This window comes from Heliangelus exortis, chromosome 1 (assembly GCF_036169615.1).
Source record: "Heliangelus exortis chromosome 1, bHelExo1.hap1, whole genome shotgun sequence".
NCBI lineage: Eukaryota > Metazoa > Chordata > Aves > Apodiformes > Trochilidae > Heliangelus > Heliangelus exortis.
The window spans coordinates 144,193,890-144,217,037 of NC_092422.1; the positions used below are offsets into that span (position 1 = coordinate 144,193,890).

General features: G+C 49.9%; 2 protein-coding genes across 4 annotated transcripts; both read left to right on the forward strand.

Moving 5' to 3' along the window:
* The first annotated feature begins 1,679 nt into the window (after positions 1-1,679).
* On the forward strand, positions 1,680-8,044 carry HMOX1 (heme oxygenase 1). The gene is made up of 5 exons (XM_071729449.1): positions 1,680-1,839; positions 2,165-2,285; positions 4,680-5,171; positions 5,683-5,791; positions 7,300-8,044. The coding sequence occupies exons 1-5, from the start codon at positions 1,808-1,810 to the stop codon at positions 7,425-7,427; spliced, it is 882 nt and encodes a 293-aa protein (XP_071585550.1). The 5' UTR covers positions 1,680-1,807; the 3' UTR covers positions 7,428-8,044.
* Positions 8,045-11,646: 3,602 nt separating this feature from the next.
* MCM5 (minichromosome maintenance complex component 5) lies at positions 11,647-22,528 on the forward strand. 3 transcript variants are annotated; one of them, XM_071729471.1, is made up of 17 exons: positions 11,647-11,746; positions 11,964-12,146; positions 13,630-13,756; positions 13,868-13,996; positions 14,461-14,633; positions 15,941-16,096; positions 16,192-16,358; positions 16,944-17,115; positions 17,298-17,409; positions 18,177-18,320; positions 18,643-18,708; positions 19,658-19,834; positions 19,942-20,054; positions 20,242-20,370; positions 20,620-20,762; positions 21,637-21,764; positions 22,176-22,528. In XM_071729471.1, exons 2-17 carry the CDS (start codon positions 11,980-11,982, stop codon positions 22,275-22,277), a joined length of 2,205 nt encoding a protein of 734 aa, XP_071585572.1. In that variant the 5' UTR covers positions 11,647-11,746; positions 11,964-11,979; the 3' UTR covers positions 22,278-22,528. The 3 variants fall into 3 exon arrangements, with proteins under 3 accessions (XP_071585572.1, XP_071585563.1, XP_071585581.1); XM_071729462.1 differs by having other exon boundaries at positions 11,660-11,727; positions 11,969-12,146; XM_071729480.1 differs by having other exon boundaries at positions 11,701-11,746; positions 11,972-12,146.
* The last annotated feature ends 620 nt before the right edge of the window (positions 22,529-23,148 follow it).

Genomic DNA, 23,148 nt, shown 5'->3' on the forward strand with positions numbered 1-23,148 from the left:
GCAGTCCTGTGCTCCCAAGGGTTTCAAACAGGATACTCCCACGGGGAATGTCTGGGGCTTTGTCACTCTTGCTTCAAAGATTCAGACATCCCCATAAATTTATTTTACCTTCCAGAAAACAAAGAAATCCAGCAGCAAGTTGTCTGCAATGGCACGGGGCTAAGAGCAGAAATGGGACAGCTTTTGCTAGTGTGCACTGTTGCTTTAAGAGACAAAGAAAGACAGGAAAAGTCTGGCTGAGTCAGCTTGGAAACGCTGAGTAATCTTTCCTGAGAACTGCACCCCATGCCAGATGTCTGCCTAAGTCAAAAAAAAAAAAAAAAAAAAAAAAAAAAAAGAAGTATGGAAGGATATTTCCTCCAGGACATCCTTCTAACCTATAGCACCGAACCCTGCTGTGCCCAAGTGTAGGTGCAGTGATGGGGAGACATACGCCTGCTGCTCAGATCACAGCACCCACCAGTAAAACCTCAGAGTGGACCCACTGGTGAGAAAAGGCAGACAGAAGATGCCACAGTCCTTTCCCCTCCTCTTCCTCAAGCTCTGCCTCCCTACCACCCTGCACAGGGTGTCAGCCCTGGGCTTTCTCACCCACACAGTGGCAGGGGAATGGTGGCTGTGAGTGCCCTGCTCTGTGGGTTGAGCACAAGATGTGTGTTTTTCCAAAGTAGAGCTGACCAATGCATGCTCCTATCCTGACTACCCCTGCTTTCAGCACAACCATAGTTGGAAAAGAAGGGCCCTGCTTCATCTGCTGGCTGCCTCCAACCACTCCACCAGACTAAAAAAACCAAAGCAAGCAGCTACTGGGAGGAGCACCTTGTCCACTCCTCTTCACCCAAATGTGCCTTTGAAAGTCTCTGCTGACTTAGTTTCCCTCGAGCCTTGTGCACCTATCACATCTTTTCAGCCCACCAGCTACCCCAGCCTTCTGGGGGATGTTGGGAGGGATGGAGTGCTGCTCTCCTCAAGGGCCCTGCACACAGCTGTGACAGCAACAGGGGCCACTTGCCACACAGATCAGACAGTATTTCTTCCATGCACCAGGGAGCACGGAAAGGATTTCTCTGTGCATCAGCACAGGCACACAGAGACAGGGTTTATTTTCCAGTGCCCATCACTGTGCAAGGGCAACTCTGGCACTTGCAGACCTCAGCTGGTGCACGACTGTGCCACAGCAGGGCACACACCCTAGGGTCCCTGATGCAAGAGACTCTCTCAAGATGTGCAAGTCACGGGAAACAAGGCATTTATACCTTAGTAGTGCTCGGGCAGATGAGGATGGATGTTGCCTTGAGTTCCCCAGGCAGGGTGCAGCTGGGACACAGAACGGGATGTAAGGAAAGGAGGCTGCCCACCCTGACCCAGGCACCAGCCCTGTAAATCCACCTCTCCTTTTCCAACCCTGCTGCCCCCAGCACCGAAAGGGTTACAGAGCCAGGAAGCCTGGCAGGGGAAGCTGCTGGGCAGCCCCTCTTTTCTGCTTAGCTGTCAAGGCAAATCAGGTGACTTCCTCTGGTCCCTTGGGGCTGCAGGCGAGGAGGGGGTGACAGCCAGCCCGGCGGGGAAGGGAAGTGCAAGTTTGTGTTGCAAGAAGTTTGTGCTCGCACTGAGGTCAGCGCTCCGGCTGCTCACGTGGCGTGGGTGTGTATAAAACTGGGATGCGGGATCCGGGCTGCCCAGCTCAGACACTTCACTGTCCTGGGAGCAGGAGGGAAGGAGGAAAGCACGAGCCAGAACGAAACAAAAAACCAGCAGGGAAGTTGAGGAGTGAAACCGAGTGGGGAAAAAAAAGAAACAAAACAACATGGAAACTTCCCGGACACACAGCTCCGAAAGGTGAGAGCGGGACGAGAAGGGAAAGAGGGGGGAATTCCTTGCCAGAAGGGTACTGTGTTTCTCCCCTTGCTTTTAGGCATGCTGGTCCTGTTTCTGCACTGCACGCTCCTGCTATCACCTTTGGATCGAGCCTGCCAGTCTTCCTTGCTCGGAACCGCGTTTGGGATGCTGGCGCTCCCCTCGTCCCGCCCGTGGCTCTCGGGAACGCTCTGCTTCTTTTCCTGCCATCCCAGGCTCCCTCTTGGTTTTTTTCCCTAGAGAACTAAGATCTATTTTGCCAGAGGAGAGCGGCAGCACTGACATCTGTTTTGTTGCTCTTCCCCAGCATGTCCAAGGACCTGTCAGAACTGTTGAAGGAAGCCACCAAGGAGGTGCATGAGCAGGCAGAGAACACGCCGTTCATGAAGAATTTCCAGAAGGGACAAGTGTCGCTCAACGAGTTTAAGGTAATTCCTATCAGAATTGCTCAGGGATGGGATTTCCTTGCCAGAAAATCAGACGGGCTACCAGGAGACTAACTGAGAGAGGCAGGGGGTGGTGCCGAGGAGGGAGGTGTTTTGCTGGCTGGTATCAGCATCAGCTGTCTGGTATCAGAATCTCCCGAGCAAAACATGTTCTTCATCAAACTCCAGCTCCCTGAGATTTTACAGGCTCCTTTTGCAGGAGATAGGGCAGGCCTGTGCATATCGGGATGGGCAGCCAAGCCAAAACAGGATAAAAAGACAAAGTGGCTGATGGGATTAATGCAGTTGTTTTCCTCTTTCTTCATAAATGCCTGCATGTTAATTATTGGCAATGATAGTTAATGGAGACATGGGTATCCAAAAAAAAAAAAAAAAAGCGCACTAAATTTACAGTGCTCTAAGCAGTTACAGCTAGAAATAGAGATGAGATTGTGAAAAAAAGTGAGGATGTGGGATTGTCCCTGGCACTGAACTTCGCAATGTTTCCATTGTCACCCGGGTTATACCAGAGCTGAGATCATGAACAATAAGAACTCAAAGGCAAACTGAGTTTGAGCAAGCCCTGTCTGCCTTCAACAGGTAGGAGCCTGTTGCTTTTCTTAGGATAAAAGAGAATCATTTGCAGATATTAGTTTGCACCTAGCCTGGCTTGATACACGATTCCTGGGATCTATGCCACATAACAAAGCGATGAGCAAAAACAAAGCATGCACCTGGGCCAGAAATTCCTGGGAGGCTATAGGATGTGACACACGGGCTTGCAAATAACAACGAGCATTCCAAAGTGTGGGTTAATTGCTTTGTTGTTGAGTTGTTCTTTGGCCAATAAATCGACAAGTACAGGAAAAAGACGACTTATTTCTGACAGAGTGCATTCAGGATACTTAGCCAAGCATAAATTTAATCTCGGGTGCTGACTTCCTGCTGTTAGAACTGCAGCCTGGGTTAGGCAGTGAACTTTGAGACAGGCTGGCAATAAGGTAAGAAGTTGGACATTAAAGAAAACAACTCATTTTCTTAGAAGGTATTTACATGCTGTCAGGGAGAGTGAGATGTGACGTGGGTTTTAAAAAGTAACCACAGTTTTAAAAAGCCACATTTCCCATTAAACCACTCTCTGTCTCTGAGAACAACCAGTCAAGTTACACTGTCTTTATTTGTTAGGCAATGTTCCCGTATTTTATTTCTTTTCCAATAAGCTGGATAACGGGTTACTGTTTAATAACCTCTGTTTATATTTACTCTTTTGGCAAAACTTTCTATCTGCCCTGACACATGAATCCCCAGAATCTGACTAGTTGCTTCCACAACCAAACCACTGCCCCTGTGCTTATCAAAGTCCTCTTTGCTGACACAGTGGGGAAAAGTTGAAACAGCAACTCTTTTACTGAAGAACTGTTTGCTATGTAAACTGCTTTCTCTCCTGCCAGCAGCTTGATTCCTTTCCCCCCACCTCCAAACCTGACTCACCTGGACTGCAATACCTTCATGTTTTACCCTTGGCTGCCGATAAGGGATTGCAGGGTACAGAAGGGGTGGTGTAGGTGTAATATATGTATACAGCCTCTGAAAACAGAAAAGCCTGAGGAAGGAGAGAACACAGCTAGATTGTCTTATGCCACGTGGAAAAGCTGGCAGAGAGAAGGAAGTTATCGCGTAAGCTGGGAAAAACAACAATAACAATGGTTTCAAAACAGAAAGGAGCACACACAGCCTCACAGCACTCCTTCACAAAGGCATCTTTCAGGGGCAGGCTGTGCTTCCAGCCCCCTTTTATCTTGTCAGCTCAGGGCAACAAGGGAGGCAACCCCACTTGCAAGTGTGACTGAGGAGAGTGGTGGTGCCTCTGTTCCAAGGATGGTGGGATGCCAACAGGGTGAATATGTTGAAAAATGAATGGGATGTGTCATCGTCTCCCAAGGCCCCATAAAGGGGGAGCCACATCTGGAAGCATTCAGATTTGAACAATGCACCAGAAAAACATACCTTTGGGAATACCCTTTCTGTTGACAGAGGGAAGAAGAATAGATCAGGGATGATTTAATGGGGCTCCGGTTTCCATTAATAGGGCTCCAGCTGCAAGACCTTTAACTTGTGGGTGAAGGCAGCAGCTTTTAAGGACAGGTGAGATCAGTATCTGCTGGAAAGGGCTTAGGTCTTACCTGATGCTGCCTCAGGCAGACGGGGAAGGGCTAAATTGTGTCTCAGGGCACCTTGCAACTCAGTTTTCCACATGGAAAACCTGCAACAGCACAGATGTGCGTGAGTCCTCCTGGGTGTGCCCATGAGTAACTTTTTTGCTAGTCAAATTTGCCCCCCAAACCTGAAGAAGATGGACAGATGCACTGGTAGCTCATCCTCTCCCTTCTCTTTCAGCTGGTTACGGCATCTTTGTACTTCATCTACTCGGCTCTGGAGGAAGAGATTGAACGTAACAAAGACAACCCAGTTTATGCCCCTGTGTATTTTCCGGTGGAGCTGCACCGGAAAGCTGCCTTGGAGGCAGACTTGAAGTACTTCTACGGCAGCAACTGGAGGGAAGTGATCCCATGTCCCGAGGCTACTCAGAAATACGTCGAGAGGCTCCATTACGTAGGCAAGAACCATCCAGAGCTCCTGGTGGCCCATGCCTACACTCGGTATTTGGGAGACCTGTCTGGGGGGCAGGTGCTGAAGAAAATTGCCCAAAAGGCCCTCCAGCTGCCCAGCACTGGAGAAGGGCTGGCTTTCTTCACCTTTGGTGGAGTGTCCAACGCCACCAAGTTCAAGCAACTCTATCGCTCCCGCATGAACGCCCTCGAGATGGATCTTGCCACTAAGAAAAGGGTTTTGGAGGAGGCCAAGAAAGCATTCCTGCTAAATATACAGGTGAGTAACAACCAGCCAGCCCTGCCTGCCCACGCCCTCTCTGAAGCAAGGTTATAGCTACAGAGGGAAGGCAAAGCCAGTATTTCCGCTGTGGAGTTCTGGGAAGTTGTGGATTAGGGTGAGCTAGTCAGAGTTGAATGGATGCACATGTCCAACCTGGGAGCCTAGTAAAAAGCTGTTCTCTGTTAAGTACATCTGTAGTACAGCTTCACAGGTCCTCTGTGGATGCTGACTAAATGCACAAGTGCCTTGCTTTCCTTCCCACCAGAAGATGGGCAATAGCCTTCTCCTGAGATGGAAGCTTCAGGGAGAACCTGTAAAGTGAGCAAGGAATTTGAAAGATAAACTTTTGACCCCACAGGCAGTTTATGTGCTGTGCAAAAAGTGCCAGGAGACTTGGACTGAAGGACTGTGTCTTCCTCTAGTCTCTGAAGTGTCTAGGGCAGGGCCCAGGGGTCCAGTGAAGAAAGAAGAGGAGGCCACATAATGAGGCAGTGTTTTCTTTTCTCAGGTATTTGAAGCACTGCAGGAGCTGGTGTCTAAGGGCCAGGAGAATGGTCACCCTGTGAAGCCAAAGGCAGAGCTTCGTTCAAGGAACCTTAACAGATCATATGAGCACGGTAAGACACTTCTAAGGGCAGGTGATTAACATTGCCCCTTGTGGTTTTGTTCTCCTTTCTTCCTCTGTTCTTGTTTGCAAAAGCCATTGAGAAACAAACGTGAGGTGCTTGCCCTGTCTCTTCTCCAGCCATGAGTAAGTAGGTAGTGCAGGGAGAGGCAGTGGTGGGTGCACAGCTTCTTCTAGACATGAAAGAACAAGAATGACATGTATGGGCTCTCCAGAAATAGTGTCAATGCGGAAGCTTTACAAAGAAAAAGGTTTTAGCTGGTAACAAGTGTAAGGTCCATTCACCACATGAATTTTCAACCACAGGGAAAACTGACCTTGAGTTCCCTGAAGCAAAGGCAGCAATTTTGGGCCCAGCAGATCAGGGTGGTGCTATGATTCTGACAGAAGTTCTTCTCTTAAAAGGACACAGTCTTATCGAATGGCCTGTCTTCCTCTGGTCATTTTTCTGATTTCCATAAGTATTTACTGAATACTCTCCTGAAAGTGTGCTGGGTTTACAGTGAACTTTGTTCTGGATGGTGAAATGTGACCAGTTGAGAAGTGGGGAAGTAGAAGGTTGCCCGTTAGCTTTGCAAAACTGCAGAATCTCTCCATCCACTGCCAAGTACCAATCCTGAGCTGGGCACACCCAGAGCAGTGGCTGGAAGCAAAGCAATCCCTTTTCAGGGGATTGTGACTGAGTGAGGAGCGGGCTCAGATGTTTACAGAGGAGTGTGGTTTCCCTGATAATGTGTGATTCAAATAAAAAAGCCCTTATGACTGACTCATTCCAAAACGAAAAGGCAGATTCTTCAATGCATACTGGGTTGAACCACAGCTTTTCCATGGCAAAGAATGGAAAGCAGGACCCTTGTCTTGCATATCTCTAGACAATGAAGCTTAAAGCTACTTCTTTGGGGAAGGCAGTAAAAGTTCTATGGGAAGCTTTGCATCTCCTTTCACAATACACTCATAAAAGTAGGGTTTTCAGAAAACTTTGGTTATGGATGAGGAATCCCATCCTAGAGTTTTACTGAGAAAATTATTTGTCTGGAGTGCTGAGGACAACCTGTTTAAGGCCACTAGACGCCTAACCAATTAAATTAATGAGATGTAGGAGACAAAATGCCTTTTAAAGTTCTTGCTGAAGTATTTGGCTGTCTTCGGCACACGTCAGGTGGTTAATGGAGCTGGGTGGTGCATTTATGAGCCTGTAAGGAGAGAAGGGAAGAGGTTGGTACTCACATACAGGCAGAGGGGATGTGAGCCTTTGTGTTTCCCAGGTCAAGGCTGCTGCTTCTCTTCTTCACTTACCCAGGAGAGCAGAACCTGCTGCTGCTGTTTCTCCCGATCCAACTGGGCTCTGGGCTTCCTCCTTCTCCCCTTAAGAACTCCAACTGGGTCTGGTCCAGCACTGGGGAGAGCAAGTGTGGCATACTGGCAGCTTCTTGCTTCAACCTCTTCTTACCTAACCGTTTTGTTTTTGGTTTGTTTTTTTCCCCTCCTTATTTGATGTAGGTCCAATGCCTGGGAAAGAGAGTGAGAAGTCAAACAGGAAACACACAGCCATGACTCCCCTGGTGCGGTGGATCCTGGCACTCAGCTTCCTAGCCACGACGGTTGCCGTGGGCTTGTTTGCCATGTGAAAACCCAGGACCTTCACACTCTCCTTGTGCCTTCCCTCACTCTGAACTAATCCACCTACCCCAGTCCTTGTGAGAGAAATTACCCCTGACTGGGTACTGTGATCTTGGCTCTGCCACTAATACTAGGAGACTTTTCTGCCCAGAAATCAGAGAGTGCTGTAAGGGGGTTCAGGTAAAGTCTCTCTCGTGCTTGGTGTGAGCTCTTCTCAGAGACTAACTTTATCACCAAAAACTAAGGGTAGCAAAGGCTAAAAACAATGGCCACAAATTGTTGTTGCTTTACAGAGTGCCTGCAAAAATCTTACAGGATCAGAAATGCAGCTTTGAAATCTGTCTCTCCTCAGAAATACAAAGCTTTCCAGAGCTCTTGTTTGCTCAGTTTTTTTACTCGTAAGATAATACTGTGATCACTTTTTCTGTGGAGCCACAGGGTCCACAGACTGGACCCTGGGACCCTGGGTTACAGACTATTTTATATGACACTAGTAGGCCTTTGTTAATTCTTTTTCCAATCATTTTTGTTTTTTAAAAAGCAGAAGACTGTTGATGAAGATACAGTGTCATTCTCTTGTCTGATTTTATAATTTATACACATAATAAACTTCAATTTAAAGTCATCAGGCCTGGCGTTTCCTATTATTCAGACCTTACTCACGGAGAAAGGAGGTGTCCTTTTTCCTCCCAGTTTCATGTCTCTTGGAGGTACCATTTCCAGAGACATGGCCATAGACAAAAGTGGGAGCTATCATCATAGCCAGATTTTTGCTCCCACTCAGTGCTAACAATAACCTCTTACAAGCTGGGGCAGGCGTCTTCAGCTCCTACCCACGTCTCTGTTTCTAGAAATGGGGCCAAATTCTCTGTGTGTGTGAAGTATTTTTAAGGGGCAGAAGCCATATGTAATAGCTGGCTGCTGTACTATTAAAAGCAAAAGGTGGTGAGACCCTTAGCTGGTCAAAACCAGGGCAGCTCTCTCCCTGATACTACCAGCCAAGGGCTCTGTTAACTGCCTGCCTTGGGGAGATCTTCAGTGGGAACCAGAAAAGCAGACTATGTTTTCACCACCCAGAAATGAAATGCACACTAGGTTTTCATCCTGCAAGGCAGATATAGGCAACTGCATGCCCTCACAAACCAACCCAACTTACTCCCCGGACTTAGCACATACGGGGCATAGCCAAAGACATTCCAAACACACAGCACTGCTGGAGCACCCCACGCACACAGCTTGCTTTCCACCCTTTTTACTGAGAGATCTGCCACTGTTAGGACCATGGGCCCTGTCTGCTTTGGAGGGTCTTCTATCACAGGAGTCACTGCGGGAGAAGCTCCCGTTCAAGTATGGCACAGCAAGGACAGGCAAGGCCATTATCAGACTCCTCAGAGTCCTCTCCTCTTTTTCCACCAGAAAGCCTCTGTGATCAACCTGCCTCCTTGATGCTGCTTGTTCTGGCTGTGACCTTAATCTCAAAGACACACTTTCCCACTGATCTATTTTAACGACCAGCACTGAACCTGCTCAAAGAGCTCTGAACAAGAATCAAAGGCAGGTCCTGCAGGGAATAAGCAGGAGGGGCTGTCATTATTTTCAGGCTCTTATCTGCCTCATACCCCTTCAAAAATCCCCTTTAATTCTTCTCTATTTGCCAATCCCTGGTAGCAAAAATGGTCCTTGAAAAAGACAGTCAGATGCCTGAAAATCAGGGATATGAGGCCTAATAGCTAATCCAATACAAGAATTTATTCATTCAAACTTAATATTTAAGTTCTGCCTTTTCAGTCCCTCTAATCTACCCCAACTAAATCATTATGTTTACCCAACCATGCTGAATAACTAAACCATCCCAAACATGCAACTAAATGCCCATGAGCACTTTACCCTCTACACCTTTACCATGAGCCCCTCTACACCGCCCAAAGAAATCACAACTGTGATGTCAAAGCGAGGAAATCTGGGTTCAGAAAGACATCATCCCCTCTCTGCTCAGGGCAGAAGAGGTATGGTGCTTGGAGTATCTCATAGCTATTTACTGTCATACAATGAAGAGCTCCAGATTGAGCCTGAAGAAGTCTTCAGAGGTGAAGCCTAAAGCTTTGCTTTGGACTATATCTATAATCTTTATATGTGGCTTCTCTGCCATGCAATGGTCTTTATTTTACAACTGCTGCTTTTAAAACCTTCTTTGCAATGCACTGCACTCCCCAGCTTTGCTTGAATTTAGGATGCACACTACCACAGTTCTGAAGAGCCAGAATGCTTACACAATGACCCACCAGCCTTTCCCCCACCCTCAGCAAGTTCATTGCTGATCATAGAATCATAGAATCATAGAATTGGCTGGGTTGGAAGGGACCTCTGAGATCATCAAGTCCAACCCTTGATCCACTACTGCTGCAGTTACCAGACCATGGCACTGAGTGCCACATCCAGTCTCCTTTTAAATATCTCCAGGGATGGAGAATCCACCACTTCCCTGGGCAGCCCATTCCAATGTCTGATCACCCTCTCCGTAAAGAAATTCTTTCTAATGTCCAACCTAAACCTCCCCTGGCACAACTTGAGACCTCTTGTGCCCTCCTGTCTACTGATAGTTGCCTTGGAGAAGAGACCGCCCCCCACCTGGCTACACCCTCCTTTCAGGGAGTTGTAGAGAGTGATGAGGTCTTCCCTGAGCCTTCTCTTCTCCAGGCTGAACAACCCCAGCTCCCTCAGCCCTTCCTCATAGGACTTGTGTTGGATCCCTTCACAGCCTCCTTGCTCTTCTCTGGACCTGCTCCAGCACCTCAATCTCCTTCCTGAACTAAGGGGCCCAGAACTGGACACAGGACTCAAGCTGTGGCCTCACCAGTGCTGAGTACAGGGGCAGAATCCCTTCCCTGGACCTGCTGGCCACGCTGTTCCTGAGCCAGCCCAGGATGCCATTGGCCTTCTTGGCTACCTGGGCACACTGCTGGCTCATGTTCAGCTTCTTGTCAATCCAAAGAGAAAAACAGGAGAAAAAGAGGAGAAAAACATCGTGGAGAACACACACCCTGAGGGAGCAGCAGCCCCACTGCAGGCTGCCAGCCCCACAGCCACTGTGGGGTCTCAGCCAGACCACCCAACTCTTCTCCCAAAATGGGGTTTGCTCATGCAGTGTGCAAGCCAGTAACACACAGAATGGGGGTATGAGCAATTTATTAGTGAGTTCTATGCAAAAGGGGGTGCTGGGGGCTACTCCCACAAAGCTGGCACACACTAGGTTGGAAAAGTCACACATTTACTCATTGTAAATTAATATATCTACAAAATATGTATGGTGTACACATTATATATACATAATATTAATGGTGCTTACAATCCCTTAGCTTAAAGTTCATTGGTGCAAGGCATCCTCGCCTTCATTTAAAGGTACAGTGTCTTTTAATTTTAGTGTGCAACCTCAGTGGGTGGGTCTACAAGCAGAGGCAGGGATCTTAACTTCTGGAGGTGTGGTTTCCTTATTGTAATTCGCAAAACTCACTCAAGGGACACTGACCTAAACAGTTTTATGTGGCTCCTTGGGCTGATTGCCCAACTTAATCCAAAGCTCCTGTTTCTAATGTCAGGTTGCTCCCTTATCTTACCGGTTAGCCTTAAATTAATTACTCTTAAGCAGTCGAGCAATAAACTATCAATTATTTAAAACTATCTCCTGTCGAGTAGATCCTTTCAAGATTTAGACCACTGCACACCATTGCCCCACAGTACTTCCCACCACATCCAGTACGTTTCTCCTCTGCCCAGGTCCAGCTCCAGACGCTTTCTGCCACGGGGCAGACCCACTCGAGCCCTGCCACCCCCCCCCCCCCCAAAAAAAAAAAAAAGCCCTGCATCGACAGGCTCCAGCTGCCCCAGAGGAAAACTACAACAGTAATTTATTTTATTTCCACAATTAACGTCCCGGCCGCCCTCCCGGCCTGTGGCACCAACGCTTCCTCAGGCTGCCCACCTGAGGGCAACCACCGCACTCCCCTCGACGCCGCACGCAATGGTTTCACCCACGCACCCGCCTCCCCCTCCGCTCACGGCCACAATGGTCTCTCCCACCGCCATTTCACCTCCCCCCGCCCATCGCCCCCAGATTTCGCGCCAAACTGCGCCCGGGCCGGCAGGGGGGGGCGGAGCGCCCAGTCTCGTCCAATCGGAAGCAGAGTCGACGTCGCGCGCTTCCTCTTGGGGCGGGGCTTGGGTGGCGGCTGAGCCAATCGGAGTGAGCGGCGGCCCCGCCCCGCCCCTTACAGCGGTGCGGTTTCCGCGCGCCCGTTTTGCCGCGATAAAGTTGGCGGCTTTCCGCGGGGTGCGGAGTGGTGCGGGATGATGGGAATGGGAATGGGAATGGGAGATAACGGGAGATAACGGGAAGCGGTGACGCGTGGGGCTGCACAGGGTTTTTGGGGCGAAGGGGAGAGCTTGGGGTCGGGGGGTGCAGTGGGGCCGCGGGGTGTTAGTGGGGTGGAGGGGGTGGTTGGAGATGGGGATGGGGCTGACTCCGTTCTCTCGCTTCTCCCTCGCAGGGGAGCAGCTGTCACTATGTCCGGCTTCGACGACCCCGGTGTTTACTACAGCGACAGTTTTGGGGGGGACGCGTCGGTGGACGATGGTCAGGTTCGGAAGTCGCAGCTGCAGAAGCGGTTCAAAGAGTTCCTGCGGCAGTACCGAGTGGGCACGGACCGGACGGGCTTCACCTTCAAATACAGGTACGGCTGCTTTGTCCCTTCTTATCCTTCTGTGCCTTACTCCTTCGCACACACCACCTGCACATCCGTCTCCCTGCTCCTGTGCACACCCCGGCTTTATGCAGTAGCACCCCCGTCAGCTCATCTCCTCCCATAGACTGTAAAGAGCTCTTTGTAGAGGTAATGTTATTGCTCCCATTTAACCTTGTAGGAGAAGTGAGGTCTGGTCTCCTAGATATTTTGGGTAGCTGGTAGTGGCAGAGGTAGCAACAGAATCATAGAATCAGCTGGGTTGGAAGGGACCTCAGATCATGAAGTCCAACCCTTGATCCGCTACCGCTGTGGTTACCAGACCATGGCACTGAGAGCCACATCCAGTCTCTTTTTAAATATCTCCAGGGACGGAGAATCCACCACCTCCCCGGGCAGCCCATTCCAATGTCTGATCACTCTCTCTGTAAAGAAATTCTTTCTAATATCCAGCCTGGATCTGTGCTGCCAGTTTTGCCCCTAGTTCTGAGGTGGAAGTTCTGTCTTCATGTTCTAGTGCTTTGTGGTCTGGAGTTTTGGCTGTGTCCATTAAAATCTGTTCAGCATTGTCCCTGTGTGCCTTCTGAGGCTGCCAGTGTGCCTGGGCTGTGTCTTTTCCTGTAGAGTCTGGAAAAACAACTCTGGGAGGACATACAGATGTATCATGCAATCTTACTGTTCACCTCTGAATTTCATGCAGCCTGTTTTTTTGGTTTGTGTTGTAGTTTGGTTTTGGGTTTGTTTGTTTTTTTTGTTTTCTTTTTTTTAAGGAGAACATTGCTTGCTATGCTACTGCTTCACTATTAAAATCATGTTCTAGGTATAACAAATGTAGATGTTTTCTAATTGACTGTTAATGTATTCCTAGTAAACAGTTAGTTCTTTAAATCATCACTGCAAGCATTGGTGTTATATCATCATAGAAAAACTGGATGGTTTGTGTTATAGGGGACCTGAAACATCTAGTTCCAATCCCTCTGCCGTGGGCAGAGACACCTCTTACTAGACCAGGTTGCTCCAAGCCCATCCATTCTGGACTTGGAACACTTCCAAGGAGGGGACATCCACAGCCTCCCTGGACAACCTGTTCCAGTGTCTCACCACCCTCATAGTGAAGAATTTCTTTCTAATGTTCAGTCTAAATCTGTCCTCTTCCAGTTTAAAGCCATTAGTCTTGCATTTTTGCTACATGCCCATGTAAGAACCCCTCCCCATCTTTCTTGTAGGCTCTGTTCAGGTACTGGAGTGCTGCGGTCTCTGGTCTAGTGTCACATTTCTAAGTAGTTCTCTGTGAAAGATTTGCCCGTGTCCTCTTAGGCTTCTCTTGTCTCTTGTGGTTTTCCCCATTTGCTTTCCAAACCAAAGACTCCCTGCAGAACCTGCTTTTTCTGCTCCATGCTTGTCAGAAGATTGCTATGGGTGATTGCTGCTTTCTGCTGTGTCTGCAAACCTTTGCTGCTTGACTGCCTTTCAGGGATGAGCTGAAACGGCACTATAACCTGAGTCAGTACTGGGTAGAGGTGGAGATGGAAGACTTGGCCAGCTTTGATGAAGATCTCGCTGATTATCTGTACAAGCAACCAGCAGAGCACCTGCAGCTGGTAAGGATGGAGGAAGTTGGCTGCCTGGTGCACTGACACTGCTACATCACAAGTGCCACCCTGGTGATGTGCTGTCATCTACCCATAATAAACTAGTTATTCCCTTTCTAGTTGGAAGAAGCAGCAAAAGAAGTTGCAGATGAAGTGACTCGTCCTCGTCCTTCAGGAGAGGAAGCTCTTCAAGACATTCAGGTCATGCTGAGATCTGATGCCAATGCAGCCAACATCCGCAGCCTGAAGGTGAGGTGAAGTTGCTGCCACACTGAGCAGTGAGTGGAGGGCTTGCTTGCTCGTGGCTGTGATTACAGGGAAGCTTTTGTTACTTGGCTCACAAAGTTCAGGGCATGAGTTTTGCTCCACTTTACAAGCAGAGATACTCTGCAATATAAATCTGACTACAAAGAACTGTTCTTACTGATGACCGCTGTGGGGACATTACTACTATTAGTGATGGTCTTTATGGAGTGTTTTGTCCTGTTTTGAAATCATCATGAAATCACTCATGCAACCCTCCTCTACTACCCTTAGAGTAAGGGAATGACATTGTCAAGAAGCACTGTTTTTTTTTTTGTTCTGGTACTTTAGTCCCATGGATGGGGGAAGTGTAACTTAGAAAGATCTGTATTTCTTTTACATCTTTTTTAATTTCCCATCCATCCTCCAGTGGCAGCTTTCTCACCTTCCCTTCACCCTTTCCTTTTCAGTCTGACCAGATGTCCCACCTCGTGAAGATCCCTGGAATTGTAATTGCAGCAACCCCTGTGAGAGCCAAAGCCACCAAAATAGCCATCCAGTGCCGCAGCTGCCGTAACACCATCAGCAACATCGCGGTGCGCCCAGGCCTGGAGGGCTATGCTCTCCCCAGGAAGTGCAACACGTAAGTACTGATGTGGGGATGTGTGCAGCGAGCTTGGGGGTGCTGGGGTGGAAAAAAGGCTGTGTCCCCACCTTTCCCCCCCTTTTATCCCATGTGCACTGCAGAGAGTCGGTTACCATTTGCATGAGGCAGAACATCTGCCCTGCTCTTTGCCTCTTCTCTTCCACTGTGCACACACAGCTGGCAGGTTTTAGCTCCATCCATCTGTGGTCATGTTGGTCATGACCATGGCTGCATGATCGGTGCTGCAAGCAGTGTTGATCCATCATCTCCAGGGATTTCTTTTCATCTGTAGGATGTTTTACCTGTTGTTCCTGGTGGTTTATTCCTACCCTAAGCTGCCTCATAATGCTGCTTTAAGCTGCTGTCCTAACTTCCTATTAAATTCCTATCTTTTTCAAACAAACTTCTTGCTTTTGTGTTCCCCTTTCCCAAGGGGCTGTTTTTCATTGCCTTCTGTAGGGATGCTTTGCTACTAACCTTCAAATCCTGCTTTACATCCTCTTGATGCCCGTGCAAAATGTAAGCCTTTAGGCTGCCACTGTGGCAGCTTTTGTGCTGACAGACCGTGATGGGTTGTGTCTTCAAGCTCGTGCCTGCATGTTTATTTCCTGCTCCTTAGCCCTAATGCATCTTAAGAGGTCTTTGGGATAGGGATTGTTTCTGTGTGTGGTCAGTGCAGTGTCTCGCTCCGGGTCTTTGACTGGATGAGGGTGTCTGCACTCTCCAGCTGCCCTCCCTGAAATGCCTGTCCCTGCCTGCACGGAGTCAGGCACTGATACTGCTGCACGCTGAGATGGCATCAGGATGAGGAGGTGCTCCTTGTCACTGAGAGCTCGTGCTCTAGCAAGGCAGATCAGTCTCCAGAGACTGGGAGGTTGATGGCAGCCTTGTCACATTGCTAATTGCTTTCTCACCGGGAGCCACTCAACATTTTCTTTGTGTGTGACGTTATAGAGAAAAATGCCTTGCCATGTTGCTGAGACTGTGCTGCTGCCTTTGGTGTAATTATTGAATTACCTTCCTCTCTGCTTCTAGCTAGCAGGCAGGAGAGGGGGAGGCAGAGCAAGTATTCAGGCAAGGATCAGCCTGTCTTTGGCTAGTTCTCCTCCCTGCTTTTGGCAGCTGTTGAGGGCAAGACACAGAGGCCTTGGTGTACCTTTGGTTTGGTACTGTGTTTCTGCCCTTCTCACCTGTCGGGGGAACCATTTGGAAGGGTGGCTGCTGCGAGTTCTGTCACTGCTGTGCTCTCTGTAGGGGTGGCTCCTGAGTGCCATCAGCCATCTGTGACTGATTTCTCTGCACAGAGAACAAGCTGGCCGCCCAAAGTGCCCGCTGGACCCGTATTTCATCATGCCAGATAAGTGCAAGTGCGTGGACTTCCAGGTCTTGAAGCTGCAGGAGTCCCCAGATGCTGTGCCACACGGGGAGATGCCCCGGCACTTGCAGCTGTACTGTGACAGGTACCAGCATGGTCTCCTCCCCGACACCCTGCAGGGAAAGCAGGTGCCATCCTTTCCTCCCCTACCATCTCTTTCTTTCCCCTTCCTCCTCTTAGGTACTTGTGTGACAAAGTTGTCCCTGGGAACAGAGTCACTATCATGGGCATCTACTCCATCAAGAAGTCTGCCCAGAGCAAAAACAAAAGCCGTGACAATGTGGGCGTGGGCATCCGAAGTGCTTATGTCCGTGTGGTGGGCATCCAGGTGGACATGGAGGGCTCAGGTGAGGGCTGCTTTTGGTGCCTGTCTGGTCTGCATCGATACTCTGGTGTTTGGAGGAGCCTCTCCCTGAACAAAGTGGTCTTTCAGCAAGGACTGTTACGAAATCACAAGCTGGGTCTTTCTCTGCTGCCTATATAGCAGCTATGTCTTCTATCTGGGTATCTTGTGTGAGTTTTTTTTCAGCGATACTAAATGAGGAAGCTTCAGCCCCAGTCCTCCAGGGAATTTAAGTATTTTTATCTTATTGATCTTTGTGGGAATCTGCTCATCTTAGTAGGAATCTGCTAATCTATCCCTGAGGATCTGGGCTGAAGTCAATAGTTAAAATTGAGCAATGTTTTTAAATAATGGTCCTGACTGTAATTCTCCCTCAAGTTCCTCCAGAGCTGTTCTGCCCAAGATCTTTATTTTTTCCTACCAGCCTTGCTAGGATAGCAACCACCTGCCTTCTCCACCTTCCCACCCGGTGGCACTTGGCATTATCTTCAAGAAAGGAGCCTGGTGGTAGTGAGGGAGGGTGGAGGCAGTACTGTCATTTACTTTTTAAAAATCTCTGATTGGTCTTGCTTCATTCTCCTCTGTATAGGACACAGCTTTGCTGGCTCGGTGACCCCTCAAGAAGAGGAGGAGCTTCGTCGCCTCACTGCCATGCCCAACATCTATGAGACCATTGCCAAGAGCATCGCGCCCTCCATCTACGGCAGCACCAACATCAAGAAGGCCATTGCCTGCCTCCTCTTTGGAGGCTCTCGCAAGAGGTAGGGAAAAGCCAGCCAGGTGGAGAGAGGGCAATGGCAGGGGTGTCATTGGCAGCACGGAGCCCTCATGAAGTCTTCTAGTGGTGCCACCAACCACCTGCCATTTGTCAGCAACACCTGGGTGTCAAAATGAAGGCTCCCCATCACTCCTCCCTCTCTTTCTCCCCACTCTGTTGCTCCAGGCTTCCAGATGGACTGACTCGCAGAGGAGACATCAACTTACTGATGCTGGGTGACCCCGGCACGGCCAAATCGCAGCTGCTGAAGTTCGTTGAGAAGTGTTCGCCCATCGGGGTAGGTGGTGTGAGGTGCCAACTTGTGGTGCAGCATTTCTTCCTCCGGTTCCTCACATAGCATGGAGGACCAGTCTGTGGTCACAGCAGATACCTGCCTGGCATCCACAGCTATAGTAGCTGTCAGAGGTGTGAGCTGCCATCTCTGGCAGTGCTAGCCTGGAGGAGATGGGCTGCAGGATAAGGAAGGGAAGGGGAAGCAGGTAACACCTTTCATTAAGATACGAGCTGGGCTATTTGTAGATGTCCAAAGATATGAGTGGTGTTGTTTATTGTTGAGACTTGATCAGAGTAGAGGCTGGCTGGTCAGGACAAACAAAGTTGACGGCCTCCTAAGCATGGACCTCCAGACTGAGCCCAGGCATGAAATTATATTTGCAGAGGTGGTTTTTTTCGTGGTCTCCATTAAACTCAGCCTCTAACTGCCTTCTTCCCCCTTGGGAGGAAAACAAAGCTAATGCAGCAGCCCACCAAACAATAAACTATGCCCTGTTCTGTACTTACTAGCTGTACTGGTGTGTCTGCAAGCCCTCTGGTGTATCATAGCTGCTTAGTCCAAGGCCTGAGACTATGCAATAATCCTCCTCTGTACCCAGCAGGTCTGCTTTTAGCACGTGCTGAGCGGTTTTCCTGGAGGGCTTTGCATTTCTTCTGGCAGCTCTGAATTATGTAGTGTGGGAGGTGCTTTGTCCTCCAGCTGGAGTGGTGGGGTCCTGGGTCCCGTGGTGGCTGACATGCTGTCGCCTTCCTTGTCATGCATGCCTCTAGGTGTACACCTCAGGAAAAGGCAGCAGTGCTGCTGGCTTGACAGCCTCCGTCATCCGTGACCCTTCCTCCAGGAGTTTCTTCATGGAGGGAGGAGCTATGGTGCTGGCAGATGGTGGAGTGGTGTGCATCGATGAGTTTGACAAGGTACCAATGGGGCTGTCTGTGTGGGAATAGGGAAGAGAGCAGTGGGGGCTGCTGACTGCTCCTGGGAGAGCCCAGAGCTACAGGAGAAAGGGCAACTCTCCTGAGACTGCCTCACTTTCTTCTGGGGAAGGTCGAGGGATGGCCATGCAGGGAAATTCTTGTTACATCCAGCACTCTTAAGCAGAGGTTGTCACAGAGCTTTACCTTGGGGGTCAGCATCGGTGGGTGTATAGCTGAGGTCCAGTGGAGGTCACTGATCACTGATGGTGCTTTTTTTTTTTTTTTTTCATTCCATCTCATTTCTCCCATCTCGGATGAGAAGATGAGGGAGGATGACCGTGTGGCCATCCATGAAGCCATGGAGCAGCAGACCATCTCCATTGCTAAGGTGAGCTGTGGGTGCATGTTGCTCCAAGACAGGAGCCTGGCTTGCTGCTGCGTTTCCCCAAAAGCCAGCAATCACACATCTTTTGCCAGAACTGCCCATTTAAGGTGGCTTGTCCAGGCAGTGGGTTTGATGGTTACCAGTTTTTCTGATCTGAGATGGGTCAACCTTGCCTGTAGGTTTTGTAGGATTGTCTTCTCTTGGGCAGCCTAAGCTTCAATAGGACTGAAAAGAGCTCCTTCTGCTCTGCCTGTCTCTTCTCCTCTAAATTTAGTAGTTCGGCTGATATCCCCATATCATGGCCTGATATCACTTCTTTTTCTTCCTTTTCATTGCTCTCCACACCTTCAGAAGATCTACAAAAATGGCCTGGTGTACTGGTGCCAGGTCTTGTCTCAAATCAGAGTTTCTCTTTGTTTCCACTTCTCAAGCTTTTTTTATACAATTTCTTTCTGCTCTATCCTGGTAGCTCTGGTTCACCCCTTAGCTATTCAGTCCCTGGTAACAGAACACCCCCTGTCATTTTTCCGTGCTGGTTGTTCTTGCCCTACTATCTGCAAACCCACACTTCACCCCCAAGGTTGCCCAGGGGGACTCAGACACAGCCAACCAGTTTCTTTCTCAGGTAGAAAGTCTGGTGATAGGGTCTTGTGTGTTCTTGCCTTTGACAGGAATTTTTAAATGAAGTGAGTAACTCAAGTGTGTGCTCAAGTCTCAGGTGAATCCAGTCCATCTCCAGAAGGACATGTGGTTCCAGTCCTATGTAGCTCCGGTGCTGGTGCCTCTCCTCTGTAAAATGATTACAGAGCCACTGCTCTTAAGTGGTGCTACCTAAGTGGTTTTATTTGAATGTGAACTGCTTTGGACCTTTCACTGGGAGTTAATAGTCTTCTAGCTCCTGCTGTGAGATGGATGTGGCCTTGACTTCCTCTGTTTCTCCTTCCCACCACAGGCAGGAATCACAACCACACTCAACTCCCGCTGCTCAGTGCTGGCAGCTGCCAACTCTGTCTTTGGGCGCTGGGATGAGACCAAGGGTGAGGAGAACATTGATTTTATGCCCACCATCCTGTCCCGATTTGACATGATCTTCATTGTCAAGGATGAGCACAACGAGCAGCGAGACATGGTGGGTTGAGGCTCATGGGTGCAGCTGAGACTTAGAGGTACCCCATTTTTTGGGGAGGGGGGAGGAAATGGGGTTTCCAGCTGCCTGACTGCCCTCTGCTCTCCTAGACTCTGGCCAAGCATGTGATGTCCTTACACGTCAGTGCTTTGACGCAGACCCAGGCGGTGGAGGGCGAGATAGAGCTGAACAAGCTGAAGAAGCTCATCTCCTTCTGTCGGACGTGAGTGGGAAGCAGGGCTTTGTGGAAGGGCCCTTTTTACCTCCTGCCTTGAAAAAAGCGAAGCGCAAGCACCTTACAGTGGTGCCACAGCCTTGCCCAAGGAAGCGAGGGATGCCCTGGGACACCCACCCCTGCTCAGGGGACCCTTTTTAGCAGCACTGCTTCCAGCTCCTGTTCCTTCTTGCAGGAAATGTGGCCCTCGGCTGTCCGCAGCAGCAGCGGAGAAGCTGAAGAACCGCTACATCTTGATGCGGAGCGGCACTCGCCAGCATGAGCAGGAGAGCGACCGCCGCTCCAGCATCCCCATCACTGTCCGGTGAGCAGCTGTGCCCTCTTGGCCCCCACCAAAACTCTCAAAGCTTGGTTTGCAAAGCTTGGGTGTCACCTAAGGTAGGCCTGGAAGGGGATTAGCGGTGTGTTGGGATAGCCCTCTTTGAACAGGGTGACACTGGAGATGCCGTGGGCCAGAAGATGCTTGGAGTGGGGTAGGTGGGGGTGTCAAGGGTTGGATGAGAAGACCTCTGAGCTGCAGTAGAAAGCATGGAAATGTTTCCTTTGACCATAGGCAGCTAGAGGCCATCGTGCGCATTGCTGAGTCCCTGGCAAAGATGAAGCTTCAGCCCTTTGCCACCGAGGCTGATGTTGAGGAAGCCTTGAGGCTCTTCCAGGTGTCCACGCTTGATGCGGCCATGTCAGGCAGCCTGTCAGGTGAGGGGGGCACACTGTGCTGGGGGCAGGGGTGACATGCTGGGCTCGGGTGCTCAGGGCAAGGAGAGCCTAGCATCCCTCTTGGGATGAGACTGGTGCCCCCCCCCCCAGCTTGCAGGGGCAGGGGGTGCTACCAGGCAGCCTCTGGGCAGGTGCTGGACTTGTTTTTTGAACAAAGTGATGCCTGTGACAGCAAGGGCCATCATGGCCTTATCACCGTGTCTTACAGGGAAGGCAACAACAAATGACACCAGGGATCTTCACCTGTGCTGGTCTGGCCCCTTATGATCCCAGGGGCAGAGTCCAGTGCTGGAGGTGTTTCCCTAACCGTTTGTCTTGTAATCTCTTTCCATGTGGGGGTGGAGACAATATTTCCTTGGGAGACAGTGTAGTATGAAGGGTTTCAAGGAAGCTCCATTAGTCAGCTCCACATTCAGCCTTTGAAGGTCCACAGTCTTTGATGGTGGATTTGTGCACACATTCCTTAAAGTCTCAGGAGATGTGCAGGCGTGGTGGGAGATGTAGTCGGAAGCGAAGCGTCGCAAGGATCGGTAGCTCGATGTCGAGTAGAGATGCAAGAGCTAATGGTGATCTTGGTCAGTGGAACTAACCTCGACCAGACTAGCCCCGACTCTGCTCAGGAAATGAGCTGCTGAGTTCCACCCAGCCCCACCTTTTATTGGCCCCAGGTCTTTGGGCATGCCCAGTGGGGCCAGCCCTAACTGGGCACAGGTGGGACTGGGCATCAGCCCGGCTCATCGTCCTGAGATTCTCGGCACCTGTGTCCTACAGGGAGACACTGGAAATGGGCAATCTGGCTTTGAGTGTGACACCTGGGGCAGAACAAAGAGCTCAGGGCAGCCTCTCATTCCAGGGGCAGAAGGCTTCACGACACAGGAGGACCAAGAGATGCTGTCCCGCATTGAGAAGCAGCTGAAGCGCCGCTTCGCCATTGGCTCTCAGGTGTCGGAGCACAGCATTGTCCAGGACTTCATGCGGCAGGTGGGAGCACTGGGCCCTTGCAGGTGGGGGAAGATGGTGGGCTGTGAAAGCAGGCACCCCAGGCTGCTGGTTGGGGGTGAAATCCACTCCCCAGGAGGTGGCTGGAGAACCTTTTGGCTGTGTTTGCTTTTTGAAGTTGTTTGTAGGGAGTGGTGTGCAATGCGATTGTAGAATTTAAAGGGAGCGAGACAAGCACTGAGATGTAGGGTTGCTTGGATAGTTTGGGGTTCTATCCTTGAAACCAGAACTGTTTGACTTGTGAAAGTGGCTTCAGTCAGACCCAAAACAGCAGAACAGGAAAGGAGAATGAGTGCCTACTGAGCTCCCTCCCTCCAGAGAGGCACGCCCAGGCTTTTAGTGGTGGTTGTGGGTTCCTGCTGGCTCATCTGCCCTTGCTCTTGCCTTTTCCAGAAATACCCAGAACATGCCATTTACAAGGTGCTGCAGCTGATGATGCGGCGGGGGGAGATCCAGCACCGCATGCAACGCAAGGTCCTCTACCGCATCAAGTGACCTCCCTGTCCCACCCCCAGGAGGAAACTGCTGCTGCCTTACACCAGCCTATGGGGACAGAGAGCCCTGTGGGGTTGGTGCCTGCTCCTGGAAGAAGCTTTTCCTTGGGGAGCCAAGCAACCCCCCAGAACCTCTGTCTTGAGACCAAGTGGTCAGGGTTGCCCTTGGGTACATTGTCACTGTGTCACATCAGTTTTTCTTTAAGCTCCTAAAGCTTTTAGTTGGTATTAAAATAAAAAATTATATTGGTAGTCCAGGGTCTTTTGGCTGCCTGGAGGGATAGAGGGCCATGGAGGTGATCAGAGGGCTGGAGCACCTTTCCTATGAAGACAGGCTGAGAGAGTTGGGGTTGTTCAGCCTGGAGAAGGCTCCAGAGAGACCTTTTAGGGGCCTCCCAGTACCTGAAGGGTACCTACAGGAAATCTGGGGAAGGACTTTTTACAATGACATGTAGTAATTGGACAAGGGGTAACTTTCAAAATGGAAGAGGGTCGGTTTAGCTTGAATATTGGGAAGAAATGCTTTACTGTGAGTGTAGTGAGACACTGAGCATAGTGGCCACCAGGGAGGTTCTGGCTGCCCCATCCCTAGAAGTGTTCACAGCCAGCTTGGATAGGGCTTAGAGCAACTTGGTCTTGTGGGAGGTGTCCCTGTCCACAGCAGAGGGGTTGGAACTAGGTGGTCTTTGAGATCCCTTCCAACCCAAAACACTCTATGATACATCTCCTTCCACCATTGACGGTGATACAGGATTATGGTTGGAAATGTAGCACTTCTGCTTGCCCTGTGTTACTCACTGCCAAGCACTCACCCAGGGGGCTTGCCTTGTGCAGAATGCAGCCCCATTGGCAGTTCCAGCACCAGCAGTGCT

What these genes read in the sequence shown, in the direction of transcription:
- HMOX1 (XM_071729449.1), top strand. Translation starts at nt 1,808, where the DNA reads ATGGAAACTTCCCGGACACACAGCTCCGAAAG. An exon ending in CGGACACACAGCTCCGAAAG is followed by an intron (nt 1,840 to 2,164) that starts GTGAGAGCGGGA and finishes GCTCTTCCCCAG; the next exon opens with CATGTCCAAGGACCTGTCAG. An exon ending in TGTCGCTCAACGAGTTTAAG is followed by an intron (nt 2,286 to 4,679) that starts GTAATTCCTATC and finishes CTTCTCTTTCAG; the next exon opens with CTGGTTACGGCATCTTTGTA.
- MCM5 (XM_071729471.1), top strand. Translation starts at nt 11,980, where the DNA reads ATGTCCGGCTTCGACGACCCCGGTGTTTACTACAGCGACAGTTTTGGG. An exon ending in CTCCCCAGGAAGTGCAACAC is followed by an intron (nt 14,634 to 15,940) that starts GTAAGTACTGAT and finishes TTCTCTGCACAG; the next exon opens with AGAACAAGCTGGCCGCCCAA. An exon ending in GCATCGATGAGTTTGACAAG is followed by an intron (nt 18,321 to 18,642) that starts GTACCAATGGGG and finishes TCGGATGAGAAG; the next exon opens with ATGAGGGAGGATGACCGTGT.